Consider the following 12,465-nt stretch of genomic DNA (forward strand, 5'->3'; position numbering starts at 1 on the left):
GTGTGTGTGTGTGTGTGTGTAGGTGGTGTAGGAGTATCTAGGACTCTCTGTACTTTCTGCTCAGTATTTCTGTAAAACTAAAACTGCTCTAAAAAACAGTCCACTAATTAAAAAAAAAAGAACACTCAATTCATCCAAAAGAAGGTAGGAAAGAGGAGGAAATAAGAAACGATGAAACAAATAGAAAGCAAATAACAAAATGGCAGCCTAAAGCCCAGCCATATACATAATTACATTGGAAACATCACATGAATGTACATGAACCAAACACACGCTGAAAAGGTAGAGCGAAATCCAACCACAGTAAGTGCTCTGTAAACGAGACGATGCCAACAGACGAAGAGCGAAGGGACGAGCCGAGAGCCGTCGTCACAAAAAGGCGGAAATGCTTTATTAACATCAGACGGCTGTCCCCCAGGGCAGGAGTCCGGCCAGCAGTAATGAGGGCAGTTTCATAACAGTAAACGATAAACATAAGTAATAAACTCAGATTCATCAAGGAAACCTAATAGCCCTACACATGGATGGAGCTAAGAAGCGGGATTCGAATCATGTGAAGCAACAAACCCAAGAGAAGCGACAAATGATCCATTACAGGTGGAGCTTCCGAAGTCCTCCCCGCTCAGGAGCTGACAGAAAATCAGTCAGAGTAGAGACAAATAGAATAACCACGTCACCCACCATGACGTGACACTTACAGACACTTCCGCCAACAAAGCAGAACATATATTCTTGGCAAAGACACAGGAAACACTCGCCCAGCCAGACCACGTGACAGATCTCAAAACAAACATCGGTAAGTTTAACCACCGACATCAGGGACGAAAGACATCTCTGCGGTTCCCACAGACGTCAAAAGAATTGGGGAACGTTGTAAACAAAGATATGTCAGAAGTTAGACAACTTGTTCAAAACAGTCAAATTTTTTAAAAGACAGGAATTATTAAAACTGACGAGAAATGAAATAGAAAGTCTGGAGCCCCGCCCAGAGCAGAAACTCAATTCACAGGTAAAAATTTCCCACTAAGAAAGTTCCAGGCCAAGACAGCTTCACTGTTGAATTCTCATCAAATAGTTAAGGAAGGAATAAGACCAGACTCACACAGACGCTTTCGGAAATTACAGGAGCCCGTCGGGAGGCCACCACTTCCCTAAGGCCGAACCGAAAAGACATCCGAAGAAAAGAAAATGGAAGACAATGCTCATGAACAGAGATGTGAGCATCCTTCAATTCACGTTACCAACGGAAATCTAGAAATATGGAGAAAGGCTTTTATTTCAATGACAAAGTGGAGTTTATCTCAGGGATGCAGGCTGGCTTCACAATAAAAATTTACTCAATGTGCGTCACTACATTAATAGAATTTTTTAAAAATCAGATGATCATCTCAACAGAAGAAAAAGTACTTAACAAAGCAGTGATTCATAATTTTTTAGAAGACGCGGCAAACTGTGACCTGTCTCCACGTTCTTCTTCGACCAAGCCTCTGGAATTCCCTCCTCAACCTCATGTTCCATTTGATGTAAGAATTCCTCAAATGGAAAGACCTTTCAAAATCAGCCAGGGGGCTTATTAGCAACACAGGCCCCGCCTGTAGAATTTACACCGTCAATAACCTCCGTGATAAGGGCACCCACAGCTGACATCGCACGTAAGATTATCATCTGATTTTCAGAAAAAGAGCCAAAGCAATCCAATCCAGAAACAAAACTCTTCAACAAACAGTGCTGTGTGTTAACTAGGAAAATAGCTTTTAAAAATGAACCATGCTGCCTTTCTCACATCGTGAAGAAAAATTTAAGTCACGCTAAATCACAGACCTAGAAGTAAAAACTAAAATTACAAAGTTTCCAGAAGAAAAACACGAGAGAATATCTTGGCATCTTGGCAGCTGGCAAAGGATTTTTTGTTAGGACGCAGAAAACCATGACCGCAAAATAAACAAATAAATAAATTAGACGTCATCAAAATTAAAATTGTCTGCTCTTCAGAAAACACTGGTAAAAAAAAAATAATAATAAAGTGATAAGCCCAAAACCTGGATTCTCAAACATATACATCTTGATCAAGGGCTGCTACCAGGGAATGCGGGGGCTAAGGTTGGAGTGGGGGACTTAGGGCGACAGCACTTTCACCCCGCTGTCGATAGGTGTGTGGAACAGCACGGCCCATCGAGGCAAGCACTGGCTGACTTCACAGTGTTAAATACACTCCCACGCCATGACCCAGCGAGTCCGCCTGCAGGTGTGGCCTAAGAAAAACTAAACACACTGTTGCAGAAAAGATCCAAAATCAGACCGGCGAGAAACCAAGCAGCACCCGGAAAGTTGGAAAAGTCAGGTTTATTACGCCAGCGGTCCCAGGGGAGCTAGCGCTCTGAAAATCTGGGCCCGGAGATCAGTTGCAACATTCCTTATACAGAACTTATCTGGCACCGGCTGATTGGTCCTCAGACTGTTACAAAGCGGTGGGAGTTGCTATGGTTGCAGGTAGTAACATTGCGTTACAAAGGGTGGGAGTTGCTATGGGTTACCAGCAGTTACAAAGTGCTACAAAGCGCTGGAGTTGCTGGGGGGTACAGTTACATTTGTTGCTTAGACAGATCAAACCAAAGGGAAGGTGAATCTTTAGTCAATTTCGAGGACAGCGCATGCAGCAAGCAGACTTACAGAAGCAGAACAGAGAGCTGATTAGCCTTTTGAATGAAAATTCCTCTTCAGTACAAGACGGGCACGTGAACATCCTCGGAAACCCCATACCTATCAGTCGAAGGCTGGAAATAGCCAGGGTTCCCCCCAGCTGGAGGCCAGAGAAACCAACGGGGACGTGGTCACAGCGGGGTACTCCCTGGTAGCAAAAGGGACAGACTCTTCATTCAGGCAACAACATGGGTTTCACGGTTTTCACCGCTACTGTGAATTGAATTTTTTTCAATTTTCCTTTTTCGCCTCTGCTCTATGACTCGTCCTTAACGGGTCTTCGGCTGCAGCCCGACACATTCTTGTCTGTTGGATAGCCTTCGGACCGTGCTCCCGAGAGGGCTCGGTTTTACCGACGGGGCTCCGCGTCCCCATCACCGAGCCTGCCCCGAGAGCACGAGCCGGCGGGGATTCGAGGCGGGAAGGCATCCGCACGGCCCGGGCGCGGCACGTGTCCACGCCCCATCCACGCTGGGGCCAGAGGACAGCCACACTGACATTCTCTCGACGATGCAACAAGAGCCACCTTGGGGCCAGACGAACGGTCTCTCTGCCACCTCCCCAAGCACCAGACCGGTCCCTGTGTGGTTCCCTCTCCTGCGAACTCACACGGCGGTGACCAGGGCCCCAGGCCACCTCCAGGTTCCAGCTGGGCTCGTTGCTGAGGGTCCCGGCTGCCTTCTGAGCCCGGGGCCCTCCTCCTTTCGGGAGCATGAGCTTCTCCCCGGGCAGACTCTGGTCTCCTGCGACAGCTCTGTCCCTTTTCCCTGCGGGCAGTGTCTTCGATAGCTAACTCACTGTATTTGAGGGATACCCTGCCCCCAGGACAGCGTCCGCTCGGGTCCCCGGTCACGGGCCTGGCCGTCCCCGCCATCTCCAACTGAGCCACTGCAGCCCCACGCTTCCGGCCTCTTCTCTGACAGCTTCCAAGATAATGTAGTCACTTTCCCCAATATTCCCGTCACCTCCGTGCCACCAGCCAGTTCTGAGACTTGAGTAATTCTCCCCCAAGGAGAGGAAATGTAAATGACTAATTATAAAAGGCAACGGTTCTTTCCCACTCAGACGCTGCCCTGTTAAGTAATGAATCTAAGTGGTAGCGTGACTTCAGGGCAGGCAAACATGGCAGCCGTAATTCACGAAGCAACAGCTCACTGGCAGCCCTGGCAGGAGTGCTCTTAGTGAGAGGGAAGACTAGCCAAAGCCGGGCGCAATCCCCTAAAAGGCTCAGGAGGCCGCCCCTGGCCTGGGACTGGGACGGGACTCCGGCTTTCCCCCCGGGGGAGGGAGGGGCGAGGGCTCCAGGGCGGAAAGCCATGTCTGAAACCTGTCCTCCCAAGGCCCCCACGCCCGTGCCCCGCTATAACGTGGTCTTTTGTAAAGAGACAGTCCCCAGGCCAGAAGTGGCTCAGATGGAGTCCGAGACCACACCAAAATCACCCCCAAAAGGGAGTGGCTCCTGGGTGGACTGCTGGTGTGGCCGTTTCTGTAACTGTCCCCCGCACGCCGGAAAACAATCCTCTTTAGGTGCTGGAGATGGGGTCTGGAGGGGGCCAGTGGCCCGAACGCACTAACTCGATGGCACAGAGATCTCGTCACATCACCGATTATCGTCGGCGTGACCTACTGGTGGCCCAGAGGCAGGAACGCCGCAGCCAGACTGCGCGGGTCTGAACCCCAGCTCAGCAACCTCCCGGTCCCGTCCCGTCCCAGGAAGCTTACGGCCGTGCCGGGGGGAACCGAGGCGACGCCAGCCGATGCGCTCAGCGAACTTGGAACGGCGTCTGGCAGGGCCGGCGTCGGCTAGGGATCCCCCCGGACGTCAGCCTCGCTCTCCTCCCCACGCCCCCTGCACCCGCGAGTGCCCCCACGTGCACACACGTCCGTTATGAATCATCCACTTAGCACGAGGCAGGGACACTCTGTCCCAAATCACGCTCTTTGCCTTGCGATCTACTGCGTCTAGAGCGACACGGGAGCCGCACGGCCACGGGGCTGTGACTGTGGTCAGCGTTTACCCGCTGCGCTTGTCCCGCCCCTTCCTTCCGCGGCGTTTTGTGCTCGCGTGTCTTAGGTGAGAGCCCGAGAAGCGGCAGTGGGCGGGTTGTTTTAAAATCCACTCTGGCTCGACAGAGATTTGCCCTCAGAGCGCCAAACCTCCCGTCCGCTCTCCCCAGGCCTCTGTGCGTCGCGGGCGTTTGCCATCTGACTGTCCACGTGTTTCGGTTGGAGGTCGCTGGCCCTTCCTGCGAGATTTTCTCTTCTCTGTGTGACGTCTTCATTCCTCGTTCGAGACATTTTGTTTATTGAACGTAAGTAACAGCGTGTTCGCTAAGTGCTGTGATGTTCTTGGCCACAACTGTTGTAAGTGTCGGCTCCCCCCAGCACATCTTCGCTGTCTGGATCTATTTTTTAATTCTCTCACATCCTAACGTCGCTTTCCTAGTTTTACTCTCTCTCTGTGCTGCCTACTCAGGAATTTTCTCCTTCTGTTTGAACTAATTCTCTCTTCTGCTGTGTCTAATGAGTTTTAAATTTCAGCAACTGTAATTGTGGTTGCTACAGGCCTGGTGGGTTCCTTCTCAAAATCTGCAGGCTCTTTTTTCAGAGTCTTGTTCTTCGTCTTCAACTTACTCTCCTTTATCCGTACGCATCCGAACGGTCTGGGGTTCCTTTCATGTCACTGTCCCGGGATCTCGGGTCCCTGGGGTGCAGCACCCCCTCCCCCGCCCCCGCCAGGGTGCCAGCTGCTGTTTACCCCTGGTGCACGCGTCTCCATTTTGCCGTCCGGTGGCTGTGATCTCGTCTTCGGGGGCCGTGCTGTGACAGCTTCCCTCCTGGGCAGCGGCCCTCCACGGTGGCCAGCCCACTGCTGGGTCCCTGAGACCCTTTCAAGCGATATGAGAGCAAAGCTGCTTTCATGCGAAGACGAGACGCTGTCTGCCTTTGTCACTGTGTTGGCATTTGCACTGATGGCATATACGAGTGGTGGTGCGTCACAGTGCTGGAGCTGGCCTGGGTCAAGGCAGTGCCACCAACCTATTTTCTTAATTCCAGACACGGTTAAAAAAAAATAAAGGCAATTTCACTTAAGGACATATTTGATGATGCAGGACAAGCTCTTAACATTAAGATTAATATCATGTCAAACCTCACGCTCGGGTAAATGCCTTTCCAGTGTTCTGTGTGCCGAAATGGGAAGGACACATGAGATGTGTCCCCCAAAATGGAGATGTCTACGAGAAAAACTCTTGGTGCAACTGTTGGAGCTGTGAGCTGAATTAGGTACATTTTTCAGGAAACCTCATCTGTACTTGAGAGAATTACTAAGGGGCAAACCGGGTAATGAAAGCTGAGTGCTGTGACCCCCTACCAGTCACGAGAAGTCCCACCGTTCCTCGTGAGGTCACCATCTCGGCCCAGTGACTCTGACTTCCTGAAGCCTCTCCGGCAAAGCCATGGGCTGTTAGCTCAACGTGACAAGTAAACCCGAACTGCGTAAAAAGCAGAGAAGAACTGGCGAAGGCCAGGCTGAGGGTCTGCACTTACCGAAACCCAGCGCGAGTTTCTTCACTGGGCAGGGATGTGCTGAAAAGGGCGCCGAGGACGGCAGTTCCAGCAGCCCTGAGAGACGGAGGACAGGGGTGCGACAGGGCCGAGGAAACGAGCTGAGACGCAGGCAGCCAACAGTCAGGGCGGAGGCACCGAGGTGCCAAAGAAGCGGACATCCTGGTCTGTTTTTCCTCTGGACTTCCAATCGGTTCCTATCCTCACATCATCCGACTTAAAATGGCAGTAGTACCTGCATACGCTAAAATGTCCCCAGAGGAGCTCGTCTGGGCTCACTGGGATGGCCCGACCTACGAGAATGACAGAGGTCTCCCCAGACCCCCCGACGTGGTAACTGGTAACCCCCAACGCCTGCTCACGTCAGGGTCTGGTGGGATCGATCACGGCCACGGAGGAGGAAGACGGATGGCTGCCCTGTCCTGCTGCGCTGTAAACACGTGCACCGCAGAAGCATCGTGCCTTATGTGTCAGCCTGGGCAAGAAACCATTCCGTCAGACGACAAACCTCAGGTGAAAAATGAAAAGCCAGCATCGATTTCATTGTGCCGCTGATTCTGTTTACAAATAGAAGCCGGATAATCTTGTATTTAAATGGCAGAAGTTCCATCACTCATGATCAGAGAAGTGACATTTGAAATTTATAAAGTTTCACAATGCTCAATTCCTTTTCTCGGGGGAAAAAAGTCTTAGCGTTTGTGGAGAAAGACTGGAAAACATGGAAATATTTACGGAGCAGGGAAATGATAAATGGCGTGTGGGTGGAAACCTATCTGTGGCAGGCACGCTTCCCTCCGAAGCACAGAAAGCCAGGAGGCGGCAGCCAGCCTCCAGACACGGGGCTGCAGGTCTCCGGCCACGGGGAGGGCTCCTCCCTCCTCTGTCGAATCCTAAATTATCTAGGGCGACGTGAACTCACACCGCTTCTTTCGACAGCTAGCTCATTTACTCAGATTAAACCGCAGGGCCTACATCTTGAGACCACATCTTATAAAAACCTTACTCTGACCATTTCAGATCTAATAGCTTCGCTGAGTCCTGTCCGAGGAGAGGCACCAGCAAAGGCCACTATGTCGACGGCACAGGAAAAGCCAGACTCCCATGGGAAACGCAGATGACAAGCGACCCCATCACAGCTCCTCTCCTCTCAGGTGGAAGGGCCCCTCTTTGGCCTGGGACAAAAGGGACCTCGGCAGAACACGGACCTTGCCCTGTGGCGGCCATCCCTGCAAAGGACTTGCTTCAGCTGAGTGACCGGAATGAAGCCTGGACGTGTGGTCCCTCAGCAACTTCCACAGACCAAAACCCTGCTCCGGGCTTTTCCCGCCTATCAGCAAAGGTGATCGCCCCTCCTCCAAGTCTCACTTCATCCCACGTACGGATCCCTGGGGCACGTCTTGTGGCTTGTAATGCCACCCTTACGTGTCTACCCTCCATCCCAGGCTTGCTCCTCAGGGAGGCCTCCCCCCTTACTTCCCTGTCCTGCCCCGGTGCAGAGCGCAGCGCCCAGCACACAGCGGGCGGAAGGCAGCATGAAGCAGGGAGCACCCAGCGCACAGGGGGCGGAGCACAGCGTGCAGAAGGCAGAACCCAGAGCAAAGCGAGCGGAACCCAGTACCAACAGGGCAGCGCCCCGCGCACAGCGGGCGAAGCCCAGCGTGCAGAGGACGGGGCCCAGTGAACAGGGGCGGGGCCCAGCGAACAGGGGCGGGGCCCAGCGAACAAGGGGCAGGGCCCAGCGTGCAGCGGACATCTGGGAAAGGCACGCAGGCATGAAGGAGCCCAGGGCAGCCATGGTCCACGTGAGGGCCGTCTGGAGGCTCCAGTCCTCGTTCCTGCTCTGTACCTGCCGACAGCGTCCTTCCCAGGCACAGAGGGTTCATCCCCCGCACTACTTCCACGAGATCGCCCCTGGCACTGGGACACCTGTGACTTTTCTGCGACAATCCCAGCAATCGGCCCCCGATGACCAGGAAGCCAGCAGAGCCCCAACCACAGAGAGCGGCCTCCCTCCGTCCTGCCTCTCCCTGCGGCCAGGCACAGTGGGGTTCATGGAAAGCTCAGACCCCTGGCCACCCAGCCCTACCGGTCACAGGTGAGATGACAGCACACACGTGGTGCCAGCAGCACTCGGAGTCGCAGGCGACAGAGCTGGGAGTGGGAACCGGGGGCACCAGACCCTGGTGGGCTTAGCCCCGCTTCCCTGGCACCCGGCACCCTGCACCACGCCCCCCTGGCACCCGGCACCCTTTCGCCCCAGTCTACGACCTCTTGCACCAGGCACCCTGGGGTGTGTGTGTAGACTGTCCCTAACAGCCAGGCCAGGGTCAGGCCCCTCCATCCAGCCCCCACCCCGCAGCAGCAGCTCACCTGGATGCCGTCCAGCAGCCTGCTCACGCACCAGTACGTGTCGGCCTCCACGCTGCGCAGCGCGTCTGCGGGCACACGGGACACGTCGGCGGCGTCCGCGTCATCCTCCTCTGCACGGGGCGTGGGAGACACAGGGAGCGGTCAGCCAGGCACACGCCACGGCCAGGGACAGACGCATGTTCCCATTTCCTGTTCTCACTGCCAGACGGTTGTCTCCTACCTCATCATTTAATGATTCTCAATCTTAACACCTAATTAGTTGCAGGTAATTAATAGTCTGAATGCTCTCTGATTAATTAACATAATTAATATATTGTAAATGATGGCTTGTCGGGCATTTCACATTCTAATAAGAGAGAACCTAAATGTATTACTTATTCCTGACAGAGATCTGAAAGTTTTCTCAACCTTTTTTAAATCCCACTCCAAAGATATTTACATATGCATTAGCAGTAATTCCTCTAAAAACCAGTTTCCAAGGTCAGAGGCTCCAAAACCGATGCTCTGAGCAAAGGCCCAAGAAACACAGCCGTGCTCAGAGAGAGAACAGGCTACAGGCCCACATAATCTCCACGTATAAAAACCTAATGAGGAAACAAAAGTTTTAGAATGCAAAGCAGATGCCTAACCGAAATGGCTTATCAAACTTCTGAACTAATTTTAGATCCTTACAAAAACTGCTGTCATCCAGCAAGACACTCGTGTTTAAAAAATTGTGTATCCTATTTTTTATTTTATTTACTTTTGTTTGATTTTGCAAATGTGCATAGCATCTTTGCAAAGAAAATGTTCTTTAAGAAAGGAAACATTCGGCCCAGAATATATTTAGAGAGTTTTAAGTGGGTAAAAATGACAGTAATTACAATAATTGCTAACGTTTATTGAACGGTTACTATGGGGTAGGCGCTCTTCTGCATGTTTTAATGTATTAACTCGTTTAACCGCTGGCACAACTCTTTTGTCACCACCACTGTGCCCCCTGGAAAGTGGGGTGCCGAGAAACAACAGCGACAGCCCGGCTGTGGTCGCTGGGTCAGGGTGTGGACCCACCACCTGGCCCAGAGCCCACGTTCTTGGCTGCTCCCCACAGAGCGCAGCCCCGGGCACTCGGAGGCACAGGTGACACGTGACACTCGTGCGCGCTTCACAGCGGTCGTCCCACCCATTTCGTTTCCTAGGTGGCGCTGACTCCTCGCCTGAGTCACGCTGAGGTGGGGCCGAGGAGCTGCCACCATCACGCTCCCCGAAGGCTTCGTTCGCAGCAGAGAGCAGGGAGATGAACGGGGAAGGAGACTCGCGTGTGGGCCTCGCGACGAGGCCACCGCCCTGGACACACCCTGCAGGGCACAGCCTCCCGCAGTGAACACCACGGGGAGCAGACTCCCACCAATCTGACGAAGTCACCCGTCCTCGTTCCTCTGCTGGGACTCATGGAGCACACCTGAATGTGCATGTGGCCGTAAACTGCACTCTTGAAGGCATGAACGTTAAGGTGTCAGAGTCACCTGATGTTGGGGTGGGGCGGCGGGAAGCAGGGTGGGGGCTGCTGCTCAGACCCAGGCTGTGTGCTCACCAGCCAGGACCCTGCCGGGCAGGCCCGACGCGGAGCCAGGTGGCAGGTGTCGCCTCTGCCAGATCACGGACATGGACACTAAGCCTCCCAGGGGCTCACTACCACGTGCTGCAAGGCCCGCCCCGGCGCCAGGCCCCGTCTGCCCGTCATGATGCCTTTCCAGCTGCAAGATCAAGAGCAGACACAGTATAACTGGCCTCCTCACGGCAGCGACCACCTCGCTGGGAAAACAGCGTCTCCAGAATCGACTCCACACCCCGGCAACCGAAAACAGCTAGGATTCTATTTTCCAGCCCAGGGGCTGAGCCGATGGCAGTGACGGAGGGCTCCTTCTGAGACGCCTTCCATCCACATAGCCTCTCCCTCAAGGGCCTTCAAAGCACGGAGATACCGCTTCGGCCATGATAAAAGGTAAACAGCGAAGTAGAGTCGTCGCGGCCTCGAGCCCCCTCCTTGTGGACGGAAGCGGCTGGGCCGCCACCGCCGGGCCCACGGAAAGCGAGCTGCTAGCTGAGGCGGCCCAGAGCCTCTCGGTGGTTTCGCTTCATCTGTGTAGCTGGCTGATTATTTTATCCAAGGAAATGTGGGCGGCCAATTCTAAGTGTCATTTCTCACGACAGGCCATTTGTTACTCTTCGCTGCTACGAAGTGATGGCATTTCACTCAGGGCCCCCCATGCCAATTTGTCTTGGTAAAGCTGAGATGCAGAATGACCCCGACTGTCAGAATGAGAAAAAGACCCAGCCTGCCAGGGGAAGCGCCCACCGACACGGGCGCAGGCAGAGAGTGCACGGAACTCTCTGGAATTCACAGAGCCAGAGCCAAGGAAACAGGCCCCAGGAGCAGAAAACACCCCAGCGGGCGGGGCTGGCCCTGAAAGGTGGGGGAATGGTCACAGGAGATGGGGCGCTGGCAGTTCCCAGGGGCACAGCCTGATGAAATGAGCAAAATCGGCAGGCTGAGCACAGGCGCCCCCGGCTGCATGCTAACCTGCTAAACCATCTGCCACCGAGCCCCGAGACGCGACGCCGTGGGGTGGGGAGGGGTCCTCGGAGTCGCCCCTAACATGGCCGACAGTGTGACCGAATTTAACCAGCGACCAGGAGCCTCCCGAGGCACACGCTTCCCACCAGAGCAAGCTGCCCGCTGCGTGCCATGGGGGGCAGGGGGGGACCTGGGAAAGCACCAGGCCTGAGAATCCTGGTGCTGGATGTCAACGGCCGTGGACTTAGCTCCCTACGCACAGGCCAAGTGGCAGAGGACAGGCCAGGGCTGCCATCCTCTGGGAAGAGAGACAGCTCGGCTGGGGTCACAGGTGAGAGGGAACCACAGAGGTGAGGAACTCCAGGAACTCCTGGCCCAAAGGGAAAAATGGTAAATTCGCTGGTAAGGAGAGAACAGGCAGACCTCACTGTCAATCAACAGAGTGTGGGGCCCAAGGTCAATGCTGTAATGGCGTGGCCTGGAGCAGGGGCTCTCAGGTGCTGCCCCTCTGGACCATGGAGACCTGGACTTAGCTATGTCTCACCCAAGCCAGGAAGACCCTCCACACACCGCCTCCAGGCAGCCAGCTGCGACAGGAAGTGGATGCCATGCAGGCACCCCTGGACTGTACCCCGGTACCCAGCCTCCTCCGAGCCAGGCAGGACCTGACCAGGCCCCAGGACCCAGCACAGGGAGGGCTACCAGGAGCTCTCTGAGGTGACACTGTGACTAAGTATATCACTGAAAATAATGGAATTTAAACCACCTCATTTCATCTGAATTTGACTGGACTGCCTGACATCCAGCAGTCACAAACGGTCACGTTGCCAGGTGTAACCCTCACCCAGCTTGGTCACCATGCCTCCTTTCAGGAGCCAGACCCTGTCCCTTGGGGACACCAGGTTGAGAAAGGCAAGAGCTCTGACCCAGAGAGGCCTCAGGGAGGCTGACGGGCACCCGGGCTGACCCACGGGGGAGGCGGAATGGCACCGCCATGGCCCAGGTGAGCAGAACCAAGTGGCCCACAGTGGAATATGAGGGCACCGGATGTGACAACAGACATTTAATTTACAATAACCTCACCTGCTTCTTAGATCATGGAAAGGCTTTAGGGGATAATTTAAATAAATGCTGTCCTGCCATAGTATTGTGAAAAAACGGTATGTAAAATAATCCCATCTTTATCAACAAGTCCATTCACATCCAAAACCCACGACTGCAGTCTCTGCAGACACACAGCCAGCACGTCCAGTGTGGGTTCTGACCACTCC

General features: G+C 54.0%; 1 protein-coding gene across 1 annotated transcript in view; it reads right to left on the reverse strand.

The window, feature by feature from the left end:
• TBC1D22A (TBC1 domain family member 22A) overlaps window positions 1-12,465 on the reverse strand; it is a 229,452-nt gene that overhangs the window by 92,276 nt on the left and 124,711 nt on the right. Inside the window, exon 11 of the mRNA XM_039863147.1 lies at window positions 8,638-8,747. Within this exon, the coding sequence (XP_039719081.1) occupies window positions 8,638-8,747 (110 nt within the window). The remainder of the gene's footprint in view (window positions 1-8,637; window positions 8,748-12,465) is intronic.

The sequence above is a fragment of the Pteropus medius genome, unplaced genomic scaffold (assembly GCF_902729225.1).
Source record: "Pteropus medius unplaced genomic scaffold, Ma_sr-lr_union100, whole genome shotgun sequence".
Lineage (NCBI taxonomy): Eukaryota > Metazoa > Chordata > Mammalia > Chiroptera > Pteropodidae > Pteropus > Pteropus medius.